This window comes from Biomphalaria glabrata, chromosome 4 (assembly GCF_947242115.1).
Source record: "Biomphalaria glabrata chromosome 4, xgBioGlab47.1, whole genome shotgun sequence".
Taxonomy (NCBI): Eukaryota; Metazoa; Mollusca; class Gastropoda; family Planorbidae; genus Biomphalaria; species Biomphalaria glabrata.
Genome location: NC_074714.1, coordinates 52,072,635 through 52,096,318, shown reverse-complemented (window position 1 = coordinate 52,096,318; position 23,684 = coordinate 52,072,635). Strand labels below are relative to the sequence as shown.

Sequence of the window (23,684 nt, the reverse complement as noted above, 5' to 3'; positions counted from 1 at the left end):
AGTGTAATAGGCTTCCCCACTTCAAGTTTATCAGGAAATTTTTTTTTGGGAGGGGTGAGGGGCTTTTACCTCAATTTTTTGGCGGCTTACGTTTCTTTTTGGGGCTTCATGCCTCTTTTTGTTTTTTCGGCCCAATATCATTTTTTTTGTGGACACCTACCGCTGATATTGATTTTTTCAATTATCACCATGGAGGTTAAAGTTCATTCGAGTCTATAAAAATACAATGGTAGTAATTTGATGCGCTAATAGAGAAGTGGTTCACAAACTATTTTGAACAGTGGACCCCTTTATATAGTCAAAACTTGCCCACGGACCCCTAAGTAAAAAAATACACTACATAAATACATACTATATAAGTTACTAATGTAAAGAAAACATTTTCTTTTCTGAAGAGGTATTTATTGAGATAATAACTTTTGTTTAAAATGAAATTTTAAAAAGTGACTTGGATGAGGTCGATGAGAATTTATGAGTGTATTATGTCCGGTTCAATTTTCGTGAGTAGTGTCAAGAGCGGGGGTGTGTAAGATGTGAGATTGTGTGTGTGTGTGCTTGTTTATTTTATTAGTTGTGAGCGGTGAACTATTTTAGCACAGGGTTTTCAAGGGGGAACAATAAGGTTTCCTGTGGTCAGTATAGCCAGTTGGAGCGCTGACCTGGTCTGAGTAGGGTGTTGGTGATTGTTGTCAGTCGCATTGCCTAGATTAAGGAGATATTATTTCTGCCATGCGTGTGTATTGAATATGTGGGGGTAATGCTATGTTGTGTCATGATACCCTTAATTAATCTATTATTGAATCTAGTCTAGGCGCCCTGGAACATTTGATTTGGGCACATTTAAATACTCTTACTATTGATGATTATGTATTCCAAGTTTAGGTGTGTAACCAGTTGAAAATGCTGTAAATGAATACTAAGTTCTATTCTGTTGTTGAGTTTAGTTGTGTAATACTTGTACGCCTTTAAGGATCTACATTTGAGAATCATACCCTTAGTACATCAAGCCAGCTGTCTATCGTAAGAACTACCTTAAGTTCTTTACAAGTAGCAACTGCAAATCTTAACGGGCAAAAATTTCTAGTCGGTTTATTTTTATCTGTGAGGAGGTTTACTACAACACTGAGTCCACGTTGTACCAGACGAGCAGACGGCAAAGTAGTCAACATCTTCTGTACAATAACCCTTGATAAAAAAAATTGGAATATGTTTTTGTTACCATAATTTATGGTATCCTTGTTTAACCAAGGGTTATAATAATTTCTCATTTGTAAATATTTCAATAATCTGCTCCAGTATTGGTATGGATTCATCTGTGATTGGGATCTGGGTGTGTCCAAGCGCAAACCCTAACCCAATCGGTAATATCCAAGTGAAGAATGTCTTAGCGAAGAAGTTATTTAAATTTTTTCATCTTTTTGTGGACTCCCCAACGGTCGTCTCGCGGACCACTAGGGGTCCGCTGCCACAGTTTGAGAACTACTGTGAAAGAGTATGAACTTTTTTCTCCCCCCCCCCTCCTCCTTTTTTAAAACTCTTTCTCTCCTAACTGACGATACCAACGTTGATTCCACCAGAATGTGATAAATAATTACGGAGAGAAAGAGTTAATACGTACATTTCAAATAAGGCGCATACGTTTGAATTAAATCGCTATTTCTACTAAGTAAACCAATATTCTCCCGTAATAATTACCTTTCGTGGAGTCATCAGTCTTCAGGATGAGACTTCCATTGTTGATGAAGTAGAGGGCGTTGAAGACAACATACAGGGAGCCAGCGAACACCGTGAAAAACATGTGGTAGATACGTATAGGAGTGGCGCCAATCAGAATGTCTGCCAGGACATAGATGGTATTAGCAGTGTGCTTCAGGCGTGACATATCACTTGTCAGTAAAGCTAATTTAAAAAAAAGCAAGAAACATGTATCAATATAAAAAAAAGTCACGGATTTAATGTCATTGAATGACAATTTCTATGATATATATATAAGTTCAGGGGCCCGCATATGACTCTCGCTCAGGGCACCGCGCTCTGCTAAGGCCGTCACTGATCCGAAACATGTATAACAAACATTATTAATTTGATCGATGCACAAAAACCATTACTTGTTTTATGTAGTAATAATGTAACATAAATATTCCGCATTTCTAAATGCTTTAGTGTTGGGAATGTTCATAATTTAAAGTAAAAGTTTCAAAAAGAACAACAAAAGTTCCCCTTTTCCGATCTATGGCGCATTAGTTTCTGTGGCCCACGATTATCGAGGGCCGCACAACGACCGATGGCCTTCCCCAACTAGTGTCAGGTACCCATTACAGCTGGATGAACGCTCTATCCCTCTGCCACAGTGCCTTCTCTTTAAATTGAAAGTACAATAATTATATAGAGAGAGTATTTAAAGAACAAGTGTAATTCATTTTGTTTTAAATAAAGATATTAAAATACAATACATTTTGTAATAAGGCAGGGGTTCTCAACCTGTAGGTCGCGACCCCTTTGGGGGGGGGGGGTCGATTGACGATTTGCCAGGGGTCGCCTAAGACCATTGAAAAATTGAATTGTTTTTGTCTATTCTTCTATTGCTGTATGTGTGTGTGTGTGTGTGGGTGGGGGGGGGGGTCGCGGCTTACTGGGGGATTGTAAAAAGTGGGTCTCCGAGCCTAAAAGGTTGAGAACCGCTGTAATAAGGGATATCCATAATCCATGTATGAAGCATACACACAAAATTCACTTTATAGGGCCAGAGTCACTTCCCAATCTTCATGTTTGCCGGTACGTAGTTAAAAGGTTTTCTAAATTCATTGTCAACAAAGTCTGCTTCTTCTCTCACTCTTTTTTTCTCTAATCATTATCTGTCTTTTTTTCTGTCTCTTTTTCTCTGTCTCTTCTTCTCTGTCTCTTTTTCTCTGTCTCTTTTTCTCTATCTATCTATATCTCTATCTGTCTGTCTGTCCGTCTGTCTCTATCTATCTATCTATCTATCTATCTATCTATCTATCTATCTATCTATCTATCTATCTATCTAGCTATCTAGCTATCTAGCTATCTACTTATCTATCTATCTATCTATCTATCTATCTATCTATCTATCTATCTATCTATCTATCTATCTATCTATCTATCTATCTACCTATCTATCTATCTATCTATCTATCTATCTATCTATCTATCTATCTATCTATCTATCATCTATCTAATTATCTATCTATATCTATCTATCTACCTACCTATCTATTTATTTATTTATTTATCGATCAATCTATCTATCTATCTATCTATCTATCTATCTATCTATCTATCTATCTATCTATCTATCTATCTATCTATCTATCTATCTATTTATCTATCTATCTGTCTGTCTGTCTGTCTGTCTATTTATCTATCTCTATATTTATCCTTCTCTCTCTTCCTCTCTGTCTCTCTTCCCCTCTCTCTCACCATATATATATATATATTGCTCTCTCTCTCTCTCTCTTCTTTGTGGCACCCAAAATAAAGAGTGACGTTTTACATTTCCGTGGTGACCTCATAAATGGATGATCCCAGAGGTCAATAGAATACACAGTCGTTAAAAAGAAGCTAAAAAGCTTGAGCAACATAAAAGACAATTTTAACGACCAACTCAGAATAGAAAAAAAAAACACCAAATAACAAACTATTCTGAACAGAATTGTTTACGTACGTCTAATATCATTCATATCTCCCATCATTACTTTGAAGTTGTCTGCAGGTTATGAAAACAAAATCTCGACTGTTTATCTATAGTTTAATCATTTACACAAATAATGTCCGACCTACAACCCGTGGGTCATATTTGTCCCGTGACGTGGTACTATGCGGCCCCAGAGAAACCTTACCACAGTACGTAATATATTCACATGGGCCAGGTTCTAATAAACTCGAATTTCATTTTTTTTTTAAACCCAGTTTTGGTAGACGTCGGCAGAGAAACTTATGTCACATGACGCTCTCTCAGCTGACCAAGAGGCCATATTACTATGGCTTCAGGTTGAAATATTTACATGCTAGAAGATTGAATGGCGGAATTATATACATAATGGAAATCTCTACAAGCTAAAATAACGTGCCAGAGCTGATCGACATGTTCTAAATGTGCTAAAGCCTTCTGTACATAATAGAAGTTTAAAAAAAAATTAAATTGACCTCTTTCAGACCTTATGGTCTATACAATAGCCCAGTGATGCCCAATATGCGGCCCGCGGGTCAGATACGGTCCGTGATGTGGTTCCAACCGGCCCGCCGAAACGTCGGCAAAAAGTGTAGAAACCCCCCCCCCCTCCTCCTAAGGAAAAATTGATGAGAAATGATCTCTGACTACGTTAGAGCCCTCACGTTTTCTCTGATGGATTGTTAGAGGCATTTAACAAATTTGTACGTTGATGAAATGGGACTCTGGATGTATAATCTACCAGGAAAATTGAACGGATCTTTCCTCGGAACATGATAATATGCCAAAATATTTTATTGTACAGAAAGTGTGGCTGTTTAATTAATCAACAACATATAAACGGCATTATAAAAAAAAATATGACGGCATTCATTTTCTGACGCGTAAAAAAAAAATAAACTTCAAATAACCCGTCAATTAGTGTAAGTACTAGATTTGCGGGTTTCTAATCAAATAGTTTCAGGTCAATTTCATTTCATTTTTTTTACATTTTTGTTGATATGGCACGCGACATGAGTGTTGGATATTGGAATGGCCCGCAGACCAAATAAGGTTGGGCATCACTGCTATAGCCTATACCTAGTCTACGGTGTAGATCAGTGTTTCTCAAACTTTTTCCTTAACGGAACACTTTGCACATTCTGAGAATTTAACGGAACAATTTGCTTATTTTTTATAAAGCTTATATCAACTCACTTTTTTGTCTGTCTGTCCTAATCTCAGATCAAGATGACATTTTTGAACAATTATTTCTTTTCACTGACAACACAAGAATCAATAAAAAAATAAATGAACCAAGTAGCTAATTAATTATTGGTAATTAATTATTTTGTTTGGTATGGCAAACAAGGGAAAGAATATGTGCTTGGCTGATGTGATGGTATAAGCTGAATTAGTCCCCTTTATAGATCGTCGTACTGAACACAGCATGAAAAATAGGACGAGACTAAAGAAAGGATAGATAACTTTACAAACTTCCATGTACTTAAGCTCTCCACTAGCAGAGTGGTTACCGTGTTGGCATGAGAAACCTGATGAAGGCTTAAGCCATGATTTCGAATTCATATCGTTCCCCCCCCCCCCTTTTTTTTTTTTTATTGTTAGTCCATATCTATTACAACTTTAATTGAAACAACTATGCTTAATATAAGCTTTAGTTTTTTTAAAAAAGGAGTATTTTTATTATATTTTCTTGTCCAGAAAGTTAAGTACATATGGTGGTCCACTAGTTAATTATTCCAGTAATTCGCATAACACGTATTCAGACAGAACCCTTAGTGTTCCGCGGAACACAGTTTGGGAAACACTGGTGTAAATGATGTCAAAATCTGTAATGGCATGGGATCGTACTCGTTTTGTTCGAAGATAGGATTGTAGTTACTGGTTTATTTCTAATATAAACACTGGGAGATGGTGTTTACTATGACAATATCACGACCAACACGAGAGTTTTCCCAAACTTTTTTTTTTATCTCACGTGTTGGGGACAGAGCCGGCCGTAGGCTTGACCTATTGCTCCTATTGGGCCCCGCACCTGTCAGGGGCCCCACAATTTACATTAGCATAGCGTTATCTTGTCACAGGCTTTTAAAGATGTAGGACTTAAAGCTTTAACTCTTTGTTTCCTAATCGACGATACCATCGTTGATTTGGCCTCATTCAATTAAAAAAATGTTTAATTTTGTAAACTATACTTTGTGTTATATAAGATGAGCATGCATTTCCCCTTCTAGACCAAATACCAAATAAAACACTTTCTGATAACAAACGAAAAAGTTATTGAAGCTGAAGCATAACAGGGTAGTGAAAAAGTAATGAGCAAAATGAAGAATTCCGTCAGAATGTGGAAAAAAAAATTACGGAGATAAAGAGTTAACATACTTAGTTTAGGCCTATCGTACGATTGACGTAACTTAAATTAACCCACTGGCGCCTATTGTTTCTTCCTGTGCATGTTGTATAACAAAAACGCTGATATAATGGTTTCATTAATAGTAATTGTTGTTGTTGTATATAAATATAAGAGAAGGGCCTTTCAAGCATCCATTAAATCGGGCACCCGCAATTCCTAAAGCCGGCACTGGTTGGAGAGTAGAGAGACAGAGAGATACCAAGTAACAAAGACATAGGGCGAAATAGAGGAAGATGGAAAGAGAAGGGTCAAATGAAAAAAAAAGAGAGTGAGAGGCGAGATGTGTGTGTGTGTGAAAAAAAATGGAGAATGAAAGATAAGATAAGAGAAAGGAAGTGCCTGACTGAGAAGTCATCTCTACAAAAGCCCATCTTACGTGCGTTGGACACAAAGGCGATGAAAGCCCAGTAGGCCGTGGTGACAACCAGAGCAGCGTTCGAGCTGATGTTGAAGAGCATCCACTGTATCTTTAAAACCAGCGGCGTCGCCCGGATATAGATAGGATCTGTGGAGGGGATACAAAAATATATTCAATATTGATGCCATTTATTATAACAAATAGACTGAAAAAAAAAGTTAGTAGATTAAAGCAAATAATAAAAACAACATAACAGTCAACCGCTGGCGTTATTGAATAAAATAAAATAATGTATACTGAAGAACATAACTATATATCTCCCAATAATGTAGAAGTTATTTCCTTTGTTTGATGTCAAATTGTGTAGTTTTCATACTATTCAGATTCTATATTTAGATCACGCGACAGGGCCACATCAACACTCAGCCCAGGATGTGGATCCGTTGTTTGAATCGAGTGTGCCCATTTAGAATATTGAAGGATTACATTACACGCTATTGTTTTGTTAAAAAAAAACAAGCATTATGAAATCTTTTGATATCTAACACAATACTATTGATCCAAAGTAAGAAAATTAAATTAGAATAAAGCTTTTATTTAGCGACAAATCCCATAATTCTTGGATAATGGGGCCACAACGTCCGTTGTTATTATCAACAAATGACGTCTTAAAGTTTTTCGGCCACCCTTATAAAAATAGCAGACGGCAAAGCCTGAATAAAACATTGAAGATTAATGATATAGTTATCTATTACACTTACAACTTATGTAGGAAGTAATGCAACTTGCGTGGGGGGGGGGGGGGGCTCATGGCGGAAAATCGTAAGGCACTATTAGGTCGAACACAGCTCACTAATAAGAGGGGAGAGCACTTTGGAGGGAGGAAGGCGGAGGAATGACTAATTAAAGGGACGCTACTGTTTTTTTTTAAAGCAAGGGTTCTCAAAAAGCTGTCTTTTTTAAATATAACTCATAACAGTTTTATTGTTAAGTTACAGCTTTCTTATGCGCTGGCCTGTTTGATTCTATGCTTAGGCGCCGCATTATACCTGTGAACTTTATTAGATAATATAAAAAGTGGATGAGTTGCGATTCAAAACTTATTCCAATTCGAATGTACTTCTTAACAGCTTTATTTTATTACTATTTTTTTCTGTAGTCTGATTTTAGTTTACTTATAACGACGTGTACAGTAGACACTATAATAAAAAAGTAAAGTAAAGTTCCCCTTTCAGACCTTGTGGTCTATAGCGCAGATGATGTAAAGGTCATCTGATTCTATGGCCTACGGTTAACGAGGGTGTCATATGGCCAGCACAACGACCAACCGCCTTTACTTTTCCCCAACTAGTGTCAGGTACCCATCAGAGCTGGGTGGACTCAGAGGCGCCCGAAGATCCCGAACTTAAAATCCCAGTCTTCACCAGGATTCGAACCCGGGACCCCCGGTTCAGAAGCCAAGCGCTTTACCGCTCAGCCAGCGCACCTCCCGACACTATAGTAGTGCATTTAAATTATATATTTTTTAAAGCAAATACTATTCACTCAGTTTTTAGTCTTTTATAACACGTAAGTATCAGTAAAACGTTGTAATTCCAATTCAAACTATAAGACAGACACAGAAGGGAACATATTTCAAAGAATTAAAATTTTTTCACTCTTTTAACAAGCTCGGGGATACCCGTAGGACATAATAATCATTTTTTTAACTCTAATGATAGTCATAATATCGATATAACAACGACGCTAACATTCTTCACAGTAATAACAACTACAGTCACTATAACAACAACTAAACAACAAGCGTAGCAGAACTTTACAATTGAGGCAGTGGTTGTTAATAATATATTTGAGAACCTGGGACGACGACCACTATCTACAGGAGATAAACAATAATTTGGGAATCCAACAAGGATGTCATAGTCGTTGCTGTATTGCAGTGGTTCTCAACCTTTTAAGCTCGGCGACCCCTTTTTACAATATACCACTCTGCCGCGACCCCCCCCCCCCCGCCATAGACACACACAGCAATAGAAGAATAGACAATAACTATCCTTATTTTTGATGGTCTTAGGCGACCGCTGGCAAATCGTCAATCGACCCGCAAGGGGGTCGCGACCCACAGGTTGAGAACCCCTGCTGTATTGGATGCTGTAACTGTTGCTGCAGACGCCTTGGCTGGCTTGGCCACGTTCATAGAATGCCTCTAGGTCGACTTCCACAAGCCATTCTGTATGGTGATTTAACAGAAGTCAGGAGAGCCGCTGGTCGTTCACTTTTAGTATAGCCTATATGGATGTATGCACACGCGACACGAAGCTCTTCAAAATCGACACTAGCAGCTGGGAAAAAGTGGCCCTGGATAGATCCACAAGGAGAGTGAGCATAAAGGAAGGGTCCCGGAATGCAGATGCCATACACAACAGTAGTAGAATGAAGGGTGAAAGTGCAATGCTGTAATGGATGTAATAGTTTCTGCCTTTTTGTAATACTTTTTAATTGTAGTGGATTTTTAAAGCTTTTGTTATAATGGATGTTGTTATCTTATTTTTGTTATGTATTTAATAGTTTTTATTCCCTGCAGACATTAATTATGTATATGTCATTGCGACAAAATATGTAGGTCACAAGTGGGTCTGCGTAGCCACGTAAAGTACTGCACTTTTCCATCGTCTGGTCATTGGTGAAATCTTCATTAGCCCGATATATCAGAAATTTAAAACGTATCAAAGTCATGGTATTTCCTTGCCGCGATGTCTGGCAGGAAAAGAAAACTTGAGGACATTTTACTGTCATGTCATTTCTCTTTTTTTAAATTAGAGTTATGTCAGGGATGCTATGTCATGACATGAGACTTAGAGGAAACAAAAAGTAATGTGGTATTTGGCATAATAAATCAATGAATTCATCTCCTTCTGACAGCTGAAGTCAGACTAAAGCCTTTCCAAGCCAGAAATAATGAACTTTCTTCATTAGAAACTCAGGTCACAATAACCTCCAGAGCCAGTCACGTTATGTTCACAGACACCAAACTTTCAGCCCTGGTATGTTACCATTTGACTTCACGACACCTTCACTCTACATGTTTATTTGTGCTATTAGAGAATATAATGGGTTGCCTGAATCAGCCAAGGAAAACCAATAACATGACAGAGTTTAAGTCATTGAATAGCTTGCTTGACTAGATTGACCAAGGGACACACGTAGGACGTAATCATCTTCTATTTTGAAGTAACGTCTGTATTTTACAAGATATGATAAGATCGTAATAATCTTAATGCTAGATTTTGGCATTCTTCTTCTTCTTCGTTCTCATTTTACATGTCGGAGGGTTCAGTAATCCTATATCTGAGATTAACTGCACAGTTGTTTCCAGATCAGGCAGTTCTCTGTATAGTTTTCCATCTATAGGAGGGTTTCGGGGCCAGAGTCTTCTTTGGGCCTCTTGATACAGTATGCAGCTTTGAAGGACACGGTCAGCATTCTCTGGTGATACTCCACAAGGGCAGGTTTCGTCCCGATTTTTAGCTTCCGGAACATTTGTTGTCTCATTCTGTTGTGTCCGGTTCTGAGTCGAAAAAGTATGCGTTGGTCATGTCGAGATAGCTTATAATAGGCGTCCTTTTTTCTTGTAATTGGGGTGTGAGCTGGTCATGTCGAGAAAGCTTATAATAGGCGTCCTTTTTTCTTGTAATTGGGGTGTGAGCTGGTACAATTCTCATTTATTCTACACCCTATTATTTTCATCATTTTTTTCTGTGCAGGGAGGGATTTTTATTTGTTTCTTCGTTCTTCCATATTTGGCCAATATGTCTGCTTTTTAAAAATTACCTTCTAATTCAACGGTTCTCAACCTTTTAAGCTCGGCGACCCCTTTTTACAATCCCCCACTCTGCCGCGACCCCCACTCCCCCCCCCCACACACACAAACGGCAATGGAAGAGTAGACAATAACAATCCATATTTTCGATGGTCTAAGGCGACCCCTGGCAAATGGTCAATCGACCCCCAGGGGGTTCGCGACCCACAGGTTTAGAACCCCTGTATCTAATTTAATGTGTGCTGAAATCCATTGAAGAACATTTTCCTTGCTGTTGATGTTAAGGTTTACAAGAGCTGTCCTGAGCTGCTTTATATAGGAAGTATCCGAGTTTTTCAGGGTTTAAAGGACTCTTTTGGCATCGGTCAGTAAGACAATTTGGCTGTTTGGTGTGTCTGGCATTCAAAAGTCAATACAAAGGAACTAAACAAAAAACTGAAAAAGATAATGACTAATAATAACCCTCAAAACATGTTTTGATAAAGCAAATTATATTTTTCAGACGACGTTGGAAACACAAAAGTATGAATAACATCATGAGGATGATTAACCCTTCCAACCCTAGCCCTGAACAACAAAACTAAAAATAGAAATGTCCATTTCTACTTCTCGACCAGTTTGTTGGTCTATTTGGTTGGCGCCCTCAGTCCTAGAGCCGGCATTGTCTCGAGATAGATCAATGATGCTCATTGTGTATGGAGAACAGATATGTAATTGACTATATCAAGTGGACCTAATGGCCAGGGAGTAGTCTGAAATTGATTTTTCTGACATTTACACACATAGTCTCACCGTCTGTCTCACATATGTGCCAGAAGGCTACACAAATCACACGCACTTTAAAGGAACACACACAAATAAAAGCTAAAAATCAATACAGGTCTAAATAACTACCATCTCTTTCGAGTGGCAGAAAAAAATACAATTTTAACGAAGATTAAAAGGAAACCATTTATTTGTGTACAACTGAATTTCCAACATTTTATTTCATTTTATTACTATCCCGTTTTGACCCGCAGCCCGCGGGCCAGTACTTAGTTTGGATATTACTAATTATGAAAATGAGTTTATCCGTTTAGACAACATATTCATATCAAATATAAAATGTTGTGAAAACGGCTTCACAGTAACAGTTGATGAAATGAATCGTTTCTTATTTTATTCACCTAATTCTCTACCCTATTTTATTTACCTAATTTTACCACTTATGCAAGTAAAAGTTGAAATTTCATTGTCGTACATGTATGTAGTGAAGAAAATTAAAAATTCATCTCTTTATGTTGCCCACGGTTAACGAGGATCCCATGTGGCCAGCACAACGACCAAGCGTCTTTTCTCTTCCCTAACAAATGCTATTTACCCACTAGAGCTGGGTGGACCCAGAGGCGCTCAAAGATTACGAAATTAAAATTCTAGGCCCAGTATTTTAATTCTGCTGTTATATAGGCTTTCTCTTGATATCCTGCTGAAAAGCTGCTGACCGGGAAAAGTAGAGGGATTTGGTTACGCGAACTGTCATAGCAACCAAACAACGAAAGTCAAGGGACAGATGCTATAGTATGACTATGTGCGAGGTATGTAAAGTAGCCAGAAAGAGTTCAGGAAGACATGTCCTCAACGAGTGCATAGTGCCCAGAAACAGTTTCAAAGGCAAGCCAAAAAGAGTTCAGGAAGACATGTCCTCAACGAGTGCAAAGTGCCCAGAAACAGTTTCAAAGGTAAGCCAGAAAGAGTTCAGGAAGACATGTCCTCAACGAGTGCAAAGTGCCCAGAAACAATTTCAAAGGTAAGCCAGAAAGAGTTCAGGAAGACATGTCCTCAACGAGTGCATAGTGCCCAGAAACAGTTTCAAAGGTAAGCCAAAAAGAGTTCAGGAAGACATGTCCTCAACGAGTGCAAAGTGCCCAGAAACAGTTTCAAAGGTAAGCCAGAAAGAGTTCAGGAAGACATGTCCTCAACGAGTGCAAAGTGCCCAGAAACAATTTCAAAGGTAAGCCAGAAAGAGTTCAGGAAGACATGTCCTCAACGAGTGCAAGGTGCCCAGAAACAGTTTCAAAGGTAAGCCAGAAAGAGTTCAGGAAGACATGTCCTCAACGAGTGCAAAGTGCCCAGAAACAGTTTCAAAGGTAAGCCAGAAAGAGTTCAGGAAGACATGTCCTCAACGAGTGCAAAGTGCCCAGAAACAATTTCAAAGGTAAGCGAGAAAGAGTTCAGGAAGACATGTCCTCAACGAGTGCATAGTGCCCAGAAACAGTTTCAAAGGTAAGCCAAAAAGAGTTCAGGAAGACATGTCCTCAACGAGTGCAAAGTGCCCAGAAACAGTTTCAAAGGTAAGCCAGAAAGAGTTCAGGAAGACATGTCCTCAACGAGTGCAAAGTGCCCAGAAACAATTTCAAAGGTAAGCCAGAAAGAGTTCAGGAAGACATGTCCTCAACGAGTGCAAGGTGCCCAGAAACAGTTTCAAAGGTAAGCCAGAAAGAGTTCAGGAAGACATGTCCTCAACGAGTGCAAAGTGCCCAGAAACAGTTTCAAAGGTAAGCCAGAAAGAGTTCAGGAAGACATGTCCTCAACGAGTGCAAGGTGCCCAGAAACAGTTTTAAAGGTAAGCCAGAAAGAGTTCAGGAAGACATGTCCTCAACGAGTGCAAAGTGCCCAGAAACAGTTTCAAAGGTAAGCCAGAAAGAGTTCAGGAAGACATGTCCTCAACGAGTGCAAGGTGCCCAGAAACAGTTTCAAAGGTAAGCCAAAAAGAGTTCAGGAAGACATGTTCTCAACGAGTTCAAAGTGCCCAGAAACAGTTTCAAAAGTAAGCTTAATCTTAAAAAACGATAAAGCTGGTGTATGCGAGGGTCTCAACCTGTACGGATACAGGCGAAACATGAAGAACACTGCCAGACACTTGGCCGACGAGTTTGTAATTAACTCAAACTCTCTTCGTCACTTTGTAACAAAGCTTATAGCATCTCACTTCATCAGTCTGTCTGGTATAAAGACATTATTTATCTTCTTATCTTATATAATACAGACGTTACTTCAAAAAAGAAGATGATTACGTCCTACGCCTCATGCATTTAGTCATGCATATTAACCAATGACTTAAATTCTGCCAAGTCACTGGTTTTCCTGGCTAGCCCAGGCAACCCATTTCCTAGTCTGGGAACAAGTTGAAACTTCGCATAGTTATTCATTTTTCCTAGCAAACATCAATCAATAAAAAAAAATTAACAAATAATTTAATTAAGGAGAAATGAATCTTACAATATTGATAAAAAAAAAAGGATGCGAATTTGGTGTTTATCCCTTTAGATAAACTAAGCTATTTTTAAAAAAAAGTATTTGTTAAAATTTTGCTTGTTTTTACATTGAGTTTCAGCATTGTTTTTTGTTTAAACAAAATTTCATTATAGCAATAGCGCAAAGTCGTTGAAAGAAAATCATCAGCAAGCAGACGTCTATAAAGTAAACGCGCGCCTTTATTTCCACACGATATTTTGGACACTATTGGACCATCTCTTTTTCTTATTTTCTTTACAGATCGGTCAAACCCACTCAATCAATACAAGGAGTTCAAATATATAAATGGGTTCTGTTCTTTTTAAAATATTTTTTTGGTAAAGAAAAATACATAGAGAAAAAGAAATAGATCCACACCCAATGCGATTTATATATGTCAGTGAAGAAATTCCCAATAGACATTTTCTCGGAATTCCGACTCCATCAGAAACGCCCAGTTAAACCAATTTCTGCAAACGCAGTGTTCGGAACGCTGCTGGGACAATGAACACCCAGCAATTGAGTGTCCAATGTGATTGGTGTTGAGGCTTTGCTGTGACGTTGCGCAACATTTGTGTGTGCGTGCGTGTGTGCGTGCGTGTGAGCAAATATTGAAACATTTTTCGCCTCATTCATCAAGGAACTTCATTTAGGATGACAATGGCGCTGGGAAGACACACAAAAACGAAGCGATAATCACACAACGTAGAGCTCGACGAAAATCGTAGAAGGAAAACCAAGTCACCCCCCCCCCCCTCCACAAGGCTCTATAAGTGGACACGTTTCAGAACGAGGCAGACACAAATAGGGTTGAGATTCTTGACAGCAGAAGTAAAGGGACAGAACGCTATCTTATTAAGACAAAAAAAAATAATTAAAAATATGTTTAAAAAAAAACAACAACAAAGTTTATATTTAGTGTAATTGTATCAATTAGTTTGGATCACCCATGTAATTATGGCTGCCTGGTCGTGCGGTTTGCTCGCTGGACTGTCGTTCGGATTTATCGATGGTCGAGGGTTCAAATCCTTCCCGCTCCCGTCCCCCGGGGTCCTGCGGGAGGTTTGGACTAGGAAGTAAACTATCTTCAACTCCGAAGGAACATCCGAAACATGTAAAACATTTTACAATTACATTTGTAAAAGACCTTGACCAATAATAATGTATCTGCGATCCGAAATGCCTTTTCCAGTTGTTTTACTTTTAGCGAAATTTCATGCTTTTAGATTTGCCAATGCGCTATGATCAAACCAGTTGGGGAAAAAGCGTGTGTGTGTGTGGGGGGGAGAAAGGTGGAATGTTACGTGATTGTATAAAAAAAAAGTCGCACGACTTGCATTCGAACTCAGGGCTCAAACCTCCTCAAGGGGACTAATTAAAATTATACCCCCACATCTGTCGAGTACTATTTCTTTCCCTTGTTCGGTACCAAAACAAAATAGTTAATTACCAATACTAGATTAACTCCTTCCATGCTCTAATAAAACTAGAAAAGAAGGAGCATTTGTACAAATTTGTCCTGGCATAAGGTAGAGGGTATCGAAAAAAAAAAGGAAATAAACGCGATGTATCGAGAGATGTGGCTGTATACGTGGAGCTATTTCCCGAATTCCGTTTTTTGCATACTTTTTTTTTTTTAAATTAATCATTTAGTGGTAATGCATTTGTTTTGTTTTATATAGAAAAAGGGGGATAAACCATGCATTATAGAGTACGTATGTAGTTTGGCGGTCGTCTCACGCCAATCAATATAAGCTGTGTTTTTTTGGTTTTTTTTTGGTTTTTAAATAGTTTTTTTTTTTTTTAAATATTTTGTTGGTCTTGTGTTTTAAACGTTCTGTTAAGAAGGGAGATTATTCTTGATGCTCGACATCTCCTCATGCCCTTTTCTGTCTCCACGTGTGTCTTATGTGTCTCTACGTGTGTCTTATGTGTCTCCACGTGTGTCTTATGTGTCTCTACGTGTGTCTTATGTGTCTCTACGTGTGTCTTATGTGTCTCTACGTGTGTCTTATGTGTCTCTACGTGTGTCTTATGGGCGTAGACAGGAATTGTTTTTCTCCCTCCCCCATATGTGTGTGTGTGTGTGTTTGTGTATTAACCCCCCCCCCCCCCCGGCTAGGCCCATAATGTATCTAAATTAATGTTGATCGCTGAATATATTGGTCAGTAAAACTTTAGTCCGTTATGCTTGTCTGAGTTTGAGTTTTGGTTTTTTTTTTTTTGGCACATCGGCACAATTTAGGTCGCACAATTTAGGTCACGTCGTGCCCGTAACCCTTCAAGCATTACTCTCCCTTTATATCACAAGAGCTAACTTCCAGGGTTAAATTATTATTATAGTTTTATTATAGCTTTTATATAGCGCTACTTTCATGCTTAAAGCATTTGTGGACCAGTGGGGGGGATGGGGTATCTAGGAGTTGGTTTTCCGTGCTGCCTTTAGGCGTTCAGTAAACACAACTCTGCCCGAGTCGGGTGTCGAACCTCTTCTAGGTAGCCAAACCAAGCCAAGCCAAGCCAAGTTCAAACGCACTTGGCCTCTCGACCACACTTAAAAGCAAGGTCTATACTTGTAAAGGAGCACTTAAGCTTTATGTATTATATTTCAAACTACTCGTGACAGTATCACAACGGAAAGAATTTAAAAAATGCCGGAATCAATGCCTTACCTTATAATGTTACCATGTATTATAGACATCGCACACTGTCCTGTAATACATTTTTCTAAATGAGCTCGCGGGGATACTGGCAATAAAGAAATTTGTTTCATTCATCAATGATCATAAACTAGAGCCTGTTTCGAAGCGACACGTTGGGAGGAGTTGGGGGGGGGGAGGAGGCGGACATTACAATGAGACATTTATTGCATTTCATCTTATGGATGACCTGGTCGTGTTTTTATGACAAGTTTAATTGTCTTATTTATTTAATTGGAGCATTCGAGAAATGTATTTTTGTTTTAGCATTTTCAGCAGCCCCCTCTTTTATCTTGTTATTCTTCCGAAACTCGGGTCTTCATAAAATGTTATCGATGGTTTTATCTTGTTTTTTATATTTCTGTTTCTATTTATTTAGTTTCATCTCTCTCTCTACCTCTTTTGCTCTCTCTCTCTCTCTGTCTCACTCTCCATAATAAATAAAACACATAATTTCAAGCAGATAATCTTATCAAGTTAAGTCTAAAGAACTAAGGATAAGAGTCATTAAGCTATCTATTAGATGAATAAGATAAGGTAAGATAAGATATGACAATTTCAGATACTGATAACGTAACATAAGATAAGCATAGACAAGACTTCCTCAGCATATGGTATGCAAAAAAAAATGGCAGAAAAAAACTCAAATTAGGACTAATAGCGTAAAACAGGGTTTTAAAAGATTCATCAGTATTGGAGGTGAAAAGCTGACAAGCGTCAGTAGCTTTTAAGTACTCAAGAGCTATCGTCTCAGATGAGGGAACCACACCTGATTTACTAGCCCGAATCACACAGTCCACAGCAGCCCTCACAAAACAATATGGAAAGACAAAGGCATAGCCCTCGACACCAAAATCAGACTGATGCGCTCCCTGGTCATGGCCACATTCTTATATGCTTGCGAGTCGTAGACGCTGACTGCAGAGCTAGAGAGGAGGATCCTAGCAATGGAATAGAGATGCTAGAGAAGGATCCTAGCAATGGAATAGAGATGCTAGAGAAGGATCCTAGCAATGGAATAGAGATGCTAGAGGAGGATCCTAGCAATGGAATAGAGATGCTAGAGGAGGATCCTAGCAATGGAATAGAGATGCTAGAGAAGGATCCTAGCAATGGAATAGAGATGCTAGAGGAGGATCCTAGGTATCACATGTAAAGACCGCTTCACAAACGTAGAGATTAGAGACATGGTAATTACAGCGATCGGACCCCCACGATAGCATTGTAAAAAACGCAGACTAATACGGCCATATGATAAGGTTTTCGGGGCTCGCAAAGACCTTCCTAAATGGAACAGTAACAGGAAAAAGAAGAAGAGGCAGACAAAGAAAGCAAAGGGAAGACAACATAAAAGAAAGAGGTTCTATCCAAAGCAAAAGACAGGAATGGAGAAAGACGGTCGACAAATCTTCTGTGATGCCCCAACGGTCCAACAGATTAAAGGATATGTGAAGATAAAAATAAGATAATGTAACGTAATATAAGAAATAATAATAATTATAATAATAATAATAATCTTCATTGTCCAAGAGGAATGTTGTCTTATAATTTATGCATTAAAAATACATAATAATTAGAGATAAAAATATATACATTCACACTAGTTTTCCACTAGTTTCACTCAAACGTAAAATGTGAAATGTCTACATCAGATAGATCAGTTCTATTCAATGAGTTGGTTGCCTGGGGGACAAACGAGTTTTTGTGTCTGTTTGTTTTTGTAAACGGTATCTCGTATTTTCTTTGTGATGATAAAATCTCAAATTCCTGGCCCAGAGGATGTTTTGTTTTAATTTTCAAAATCTATCTTTCAAAATCTATCTTTCAAAATCTATCTTTCAAAATCTATCTTTCAAAATCTATCTTTCAAAATCTATCTTTCAAAATCTATCTTTCAAAATCTATCTTCTTTCAAAATCTATCTTTCAAAATCTATCTTTCAAAATCTATCTTTCAAAATCTATCTTTCCTTCTCACGATCGTTTCTCTTGAACAGTTGTCCGAACGGAGTTTGTTTGCTACCAATAAGATAATTTAAGTGTGTCGCTGGTGCTGTGTGTTTATTACATTGTAGTATCTCTAGATCTAGTCCCACTAACCTAACACCCAAGGGCGATGCGGTTCCGATGTTTGAACAGAATTCACGTGGCACAAAACCAATTTAGAATCATTGAATTATTTGTTTTTAACTCGAATACAAAATGTATAACAACGATACACCGAACCCCATGTAAAAACTTCCGATGTTATTAGCGACTAGAAGACCAAGGAAGAAAAGATATTTAAAATCTGGTGTACTGTGATGGACAGAGACTTAGCTATGTGTGTGAGAGAGAAAAGTAGGTGCGTGCGTGCGTGTGTGTGTGTGAGTGTGAGAGAGAGAGAGAGGCTTGAGGTTCCAAAAAGCCTTAGGAGAGTATTTTAAGCCATGAAGATACAATCACCTAATACTCGAACAAATGGAATGTAAATATAAGGTCCTCCACCTTAACCAGATATACACACCCACAGACACTCACACTCACACAAATAGCGAAACTCACAGCCACACACACACAACAGACACTCTTACACACACACACATGCTCACATAGAGCCCGATCTCTCCATTACTAGTTTTTAATTGAATTCTCCCTCTGAAAAGATGTGCAGCATTTTAATTAGTCCCCCATTGAAAACTCCTACCCGTGAATCGAAACAAGCTTTCTATTATCTCCCTTCGATCAGCTGCAAACTCCCAACAAAATTATCATCGATTTTAATCTTGAAAAAAACCTAATATGAAAATGTAACAGTTCTTGTAATCAATAAAGCCAAAGTTTGATTAAATTGCATATTTTTTAATTTTGAAAATTCAGTTTCACATATAAAAAATATAGAAACGATTACAGCTCATTAGTGTGAGATAAGCAAAAAAAGTAGCAAAACATCTGTACCAGCAAAAGAGATCATGTTTTGAGTGTATCACAAAAGACATCATGTTTCGACAGTATCAGCAAAAAGCATCATGCTTTGACGCTATCATCAAAAAATCATCTTTCGACTGTATCACAATAGACATCATGTTTTGACGGTATCATAAAAAAAATCCTGTTTTGACTGTTTCAGCAAAGGTTTTGACTGTCTTTGGTCTTTAACTCTTGCAAAGATTATCATAGAGATGTAAATGGTGTGCGTTTTAGATAGTTTTTGCTGCAAAACCAAATCACCGGGCCCGCATGTATGGCTCAGATATCAAGCGTGGTCATACTGCTTCAACTGATAGGTCAAAGTAAAAAAAGAGACGCCTCTAGAGCTTTTGGAGTTTGTCAGCCTAGTTAGAAACTTAATCTTGAAGAGTGGCGCCTTCATTTCAAATCTCCACAGAATTGATGTCGTTAAATTCCAAAAGTTAACTTCGATGATGAATCGCGAGTGAAGCCCCCTTGCGCATAGGCTATTATTCCCTCCGACAGCTTCTGCAACTGATCTGGTGCCAACCGACTTGCATAGCACTTCTAGGGTCTACACTAGTTAGATTGAAGGATGGACATTGGCAAATTGTCAGCAACATAGGCTTAAGCATACACCCTTATGACTATACGTTGTCTCTGTATTTAGAAGGAGCCATATTTGTTTAAGAAAAGGTAGTTTGGTTGGTATTTTTTCTTTTTTTGTTTCTTCTAAATTCAAGTTATGTAAAAGATCTCACGCAAATGAAACATATCTTTGTATCTGATCGATAAGAGGAGACATGCACAGTGGTTGATAAAAGAGGCATGCCAACTGAAAATAGGATCCCATCCGTGAGCCTGATTTGTTTGACATGCCACAATTATACGAGACTTCGACCCTATCAGATGAGGAGATTACGAAATAACTTCCATGCTACTTTTTTTTTTTTTTTGGGGGGGGGGGGGGGGGGTTCCAACATTAAACATGCGTGAAAAAAACAGCAAAAAAAAAAAAAAAAAAACAACAACACAAAAAAGTCACTCTTTAATTACAGAGACGTAGATTCTACATTCGCTGTATTCAAGGGAAGTAATATAAAAAAAAAACAAGATAAAAAAAGAACCCAAATAAAAACGGAAAATGGGGAAAAACTCTGAGAGGATTACCAAATGTTATTATCACAACAAAGCTCTCTCCTGTGTTTAATGTTTGTGTATGTGTGTGTGTGTGTGTGTGTGAGATATGTTTTTGAGCGTAGACTGTTCAATAGTGTGTGTTGTGTTTCTCAATAACGTTTAATAATGTCCCCAAAAGTTGTATCCAAAAGTTGTGATAGATGAAGATGTAGTGACACGTTTGTTAATAATAATAATAATAATAATCTTTATTATCCGTAAGGAAATTTGTCTTACAATTTGTGCATTACACCAAACAAAAAACATTATAACTATAAGAAACCAAAGTGTACATTCACACCAGACTCACTCATAGTTTACATGTGACAAAGTTTATACCAGATCTTATCTTATATAATACAGACGTTACTTCAAAAAAGAAGATGACTACGTCCTACGCGTCATGCATTTAGTCATGCATATTAACCAATGACTTAAATTCTGCCAAGTCACTGGTTTTCCTGGCTAGCTCAGGCAACCCATTCCATGCTCTAATAGCACTAGGGAAGAAGGAGTATTTGTACAAATTTGTCCTAGCATATGGGACGAGGAATGTGCCTTTATCTTTGTGTCTTTCAGAGTATTTTACTATTTAATGATTTGATTGCCAGGGGAACAAAAGAGTGTCTGTGTCTGTTTGTCCTTGCTATCGGCTAATAGCGTATATAATAGAGAATGTACATTACATTAAATTAAAAGGGAAAAAAAAAAGAAAAACATTAGAAATACAGCTTTATGGTCGTGTGGTAGCCTCCATGGTCTCGGGTTCCAAACCCGTTCGTCGACCTTCGGAAGGTTTGTGATAGGATGCACTATTTTCAAACAAAAAAAAGAAATGCAAAGTGAGAGAGCATTGAGTGAAAGAGAGATGTTTGTTTGTTTGTAAAATGTTTGACATGTTTCGGATGTTCCTTCAGAGTTGAAGATAGTTTACTTCCTAGTCCAAACCTCCCGCAGGACGACGGGGGATGGGAGCGGGCAGGATTTGAACCCTCGACCATCGATAAATCCGAACGATAGTCCAGCGCGCAAACCGCACGACCAGGCAGCCATCCGATGATAGAACTGAAGTTAAACAATGAGTGTGTGTTAGAGACAGACAGACAGACAGACAGACAGAAAAAGAGGAATAAAAAGAAAGAGAGAGAATTTTGGAAAAAGGCGTAAGGAATGTCACTGGTGACTTTGCCTCATCACAACGTCGCTACGGCGTCACGTGATCGTCACCACGTCACTTCCGGTCTGACACTGACACTGATTCCCTGACATCCAGTTAACATCGATCTTAACCTGTCAGTAGTTGAATCCGCGCTTACCTCCCTGAGTTAAATGTATGATTATTAAATCTTGGTCACCAACAGAAAATACAACGGCAGACAAGGACGAGACGGGTATAATCACCAGACAACTAAAACCTCGGGTGAGAAAAATTGTAGTTTTACAGATTCAATTTAAACAACAACAACAAAAAACAAAAGCATCGACCTGTCCATCTATCTATCTATCTATCTATCTATCTATCTATCTATCTATCTATCTATCTATCTATCTATCTATCTATCTATCTATCTATCTATCTATCTATCTATCTATCTATCTATCTATCTATCTATGTAATCTCTTTATGATCTCTCTATCTCTCTCTATCTAGTTATCTAATCGTTCTCTCTATTTATCCTTCTATTTATCTATCTAGTTTTCGATAACCTTACACTAGCCATATTGTAGAACATTTCAATTCCCATTACGCAATTCACAACTTTTACTATTTCGTTAGAATCTTCGGAAACTTTTTGGCAAAATGTATCAGTTTATTGAATTCTTTCCCCTTAAAGACCGCACTAGATGCTTGTGGTGCCGTAGTGATACCAGTCGGATCTTTGAGCATTCTAAAACCTCTTCCTTAAGGCATTAAAACCACAAGATCTTATTGTCATTTCTGGACTGACATCTCATTAGAGACGTTTGTTTTGGACGCCTCAGCAAACTCTAGCGCCGTCTGTGTTGGAGGATCGTGTCTGGAAATAGTGTGGAGCAGTAACAAACAAAGAGAAAGGGAGAGGCAGGGAGAGAACGGGAGTGTAAAATACAGAAAGAGAGCATGTGTGTGAAAGAGAGACTGATAAAGTATGTGTGTGAGTCAGTGTGAGGGTGAGAGAGATCTATAGTGACTGTGTGTGACATAGAAATTGACATGTGACAGAGACAGAAAGGGGGAAAATGCGAGAATAACACCGATAGTTAGAGAGAGAGAGAGAAACAGAGAGAAAGAGAGAGAGAGAGAGAGAGAGAGAGAGACAAAGGACGTAAGTGAATATGAAAGTAGCTATCAGAAAGAAACTAAATCAGAGTTACAGAAACAGAGAGATAGACAGAGAAACAGAGAGAAAGACAGAGAGATAGACAGAGAAACAGAGACAGACAGTCATAAACAGAGAGAGACGAAACAGAGAGAAACAGAGAAAGACAGAGAGAGAGAAAAAACAGAGAAATAGAGAGAAACAGACAGAAGCAGAGAGAAAGATAGAGAGAGAAAAACAGAGAGAAAGAGAAACAGAGAAAAGGAAAACATATAGAGAAACAGAGAGAGAGAGAGTGAGAGAGAGATACAGAACTAATCAGAAACAGAAATAAACAGATGGAGATATAAACATAGAAACAGAGAGAGAGAGAGAGAGAGAGAGAGATAGGAACAGAGAGACACGTAGAAAGAACTCAAGCCAAACATACAAAATGTAAATCGATCAAAACAAGTCAGACCTGAGTCACGACTCAATCAATAATCTACGTACAACTAATTTAGTCACAACTTCCAGACTTCAAAGTTATGTTCTCATTGTACTAATACTTTCACTTAGTGAGCGGTAACCACTGGTTACGTAGGCGGGGGGTCATATTCTAGTTTCGATTCCTACACATTTTGATTTTGTATTGCCAAGACTTAAGACTTCGTCTTTAATGTTCTCCGATCACATGATCCCTGAAGCTTTACGCAAAGGCTCAGGCAGGGATTAAGTGGCTAGCACCACAAGTAGCGGTAATTAGCTGAGCTGAAGTAGATACCTGATCACTTTAAGGTCCGTTCACACTAGACTGACACACCTTTAAGACGGATTCACACAAGACGGTGCCTTCCCTGTGGAGCTGATCACTTTTCCTAAGAACGATTATTTTGATAAATAAAAAAAAGGAACATTCTGTACCTTGCCTCAAATTCCCCCTCCCCATGAAAGAAATGTATAAATCTACTCAAGAGTATATAAAATTCTGACAATACGTCTATAGATCTAGACTTCAAAGGCGATGCGCAAAGTGTCCCTC

The 23,684-nt window shown here is 38.3% G+C and overlaps 1 protein-coding gene across 3 annotated transcripts in view; it reads right to left on the bottom strand.

The window, feature by feature from the left end:
- LOC106053083 (protein rolling stone-like) overlaps positions 1 to 23,684 on the bottom strand; it is a 112,364-nt gene that overhangs the window by 16,761 nt on the left and 71,919 nt on the right. For 2 of the 3 annotated variants that reach the window (XM_056028176.1, XM_056028175.1), the window contains exons 4-6: positions 6,481 to 6,609; positions 3,686 to 3,727; positions 1,696 to 1,899 (exon numbers count right to left, since the gene is read on the bottom strand). In XM_056028176.1, the coding sequence (XP_055884151.1) occupies positions 1,696 to 1,899; positions 3,686 to 3,727; positions 6,481 to 6,609 (375 nt within the window). The remainder of the gene's footprint in view (positions 1 to 1,695; positions 1,900 to 3,685; positions 3,728 to 6,480; positions 6,610 to 23,684) is intronic. The other variant, XM_056028177.1, reaches the window with a different exon arrangement.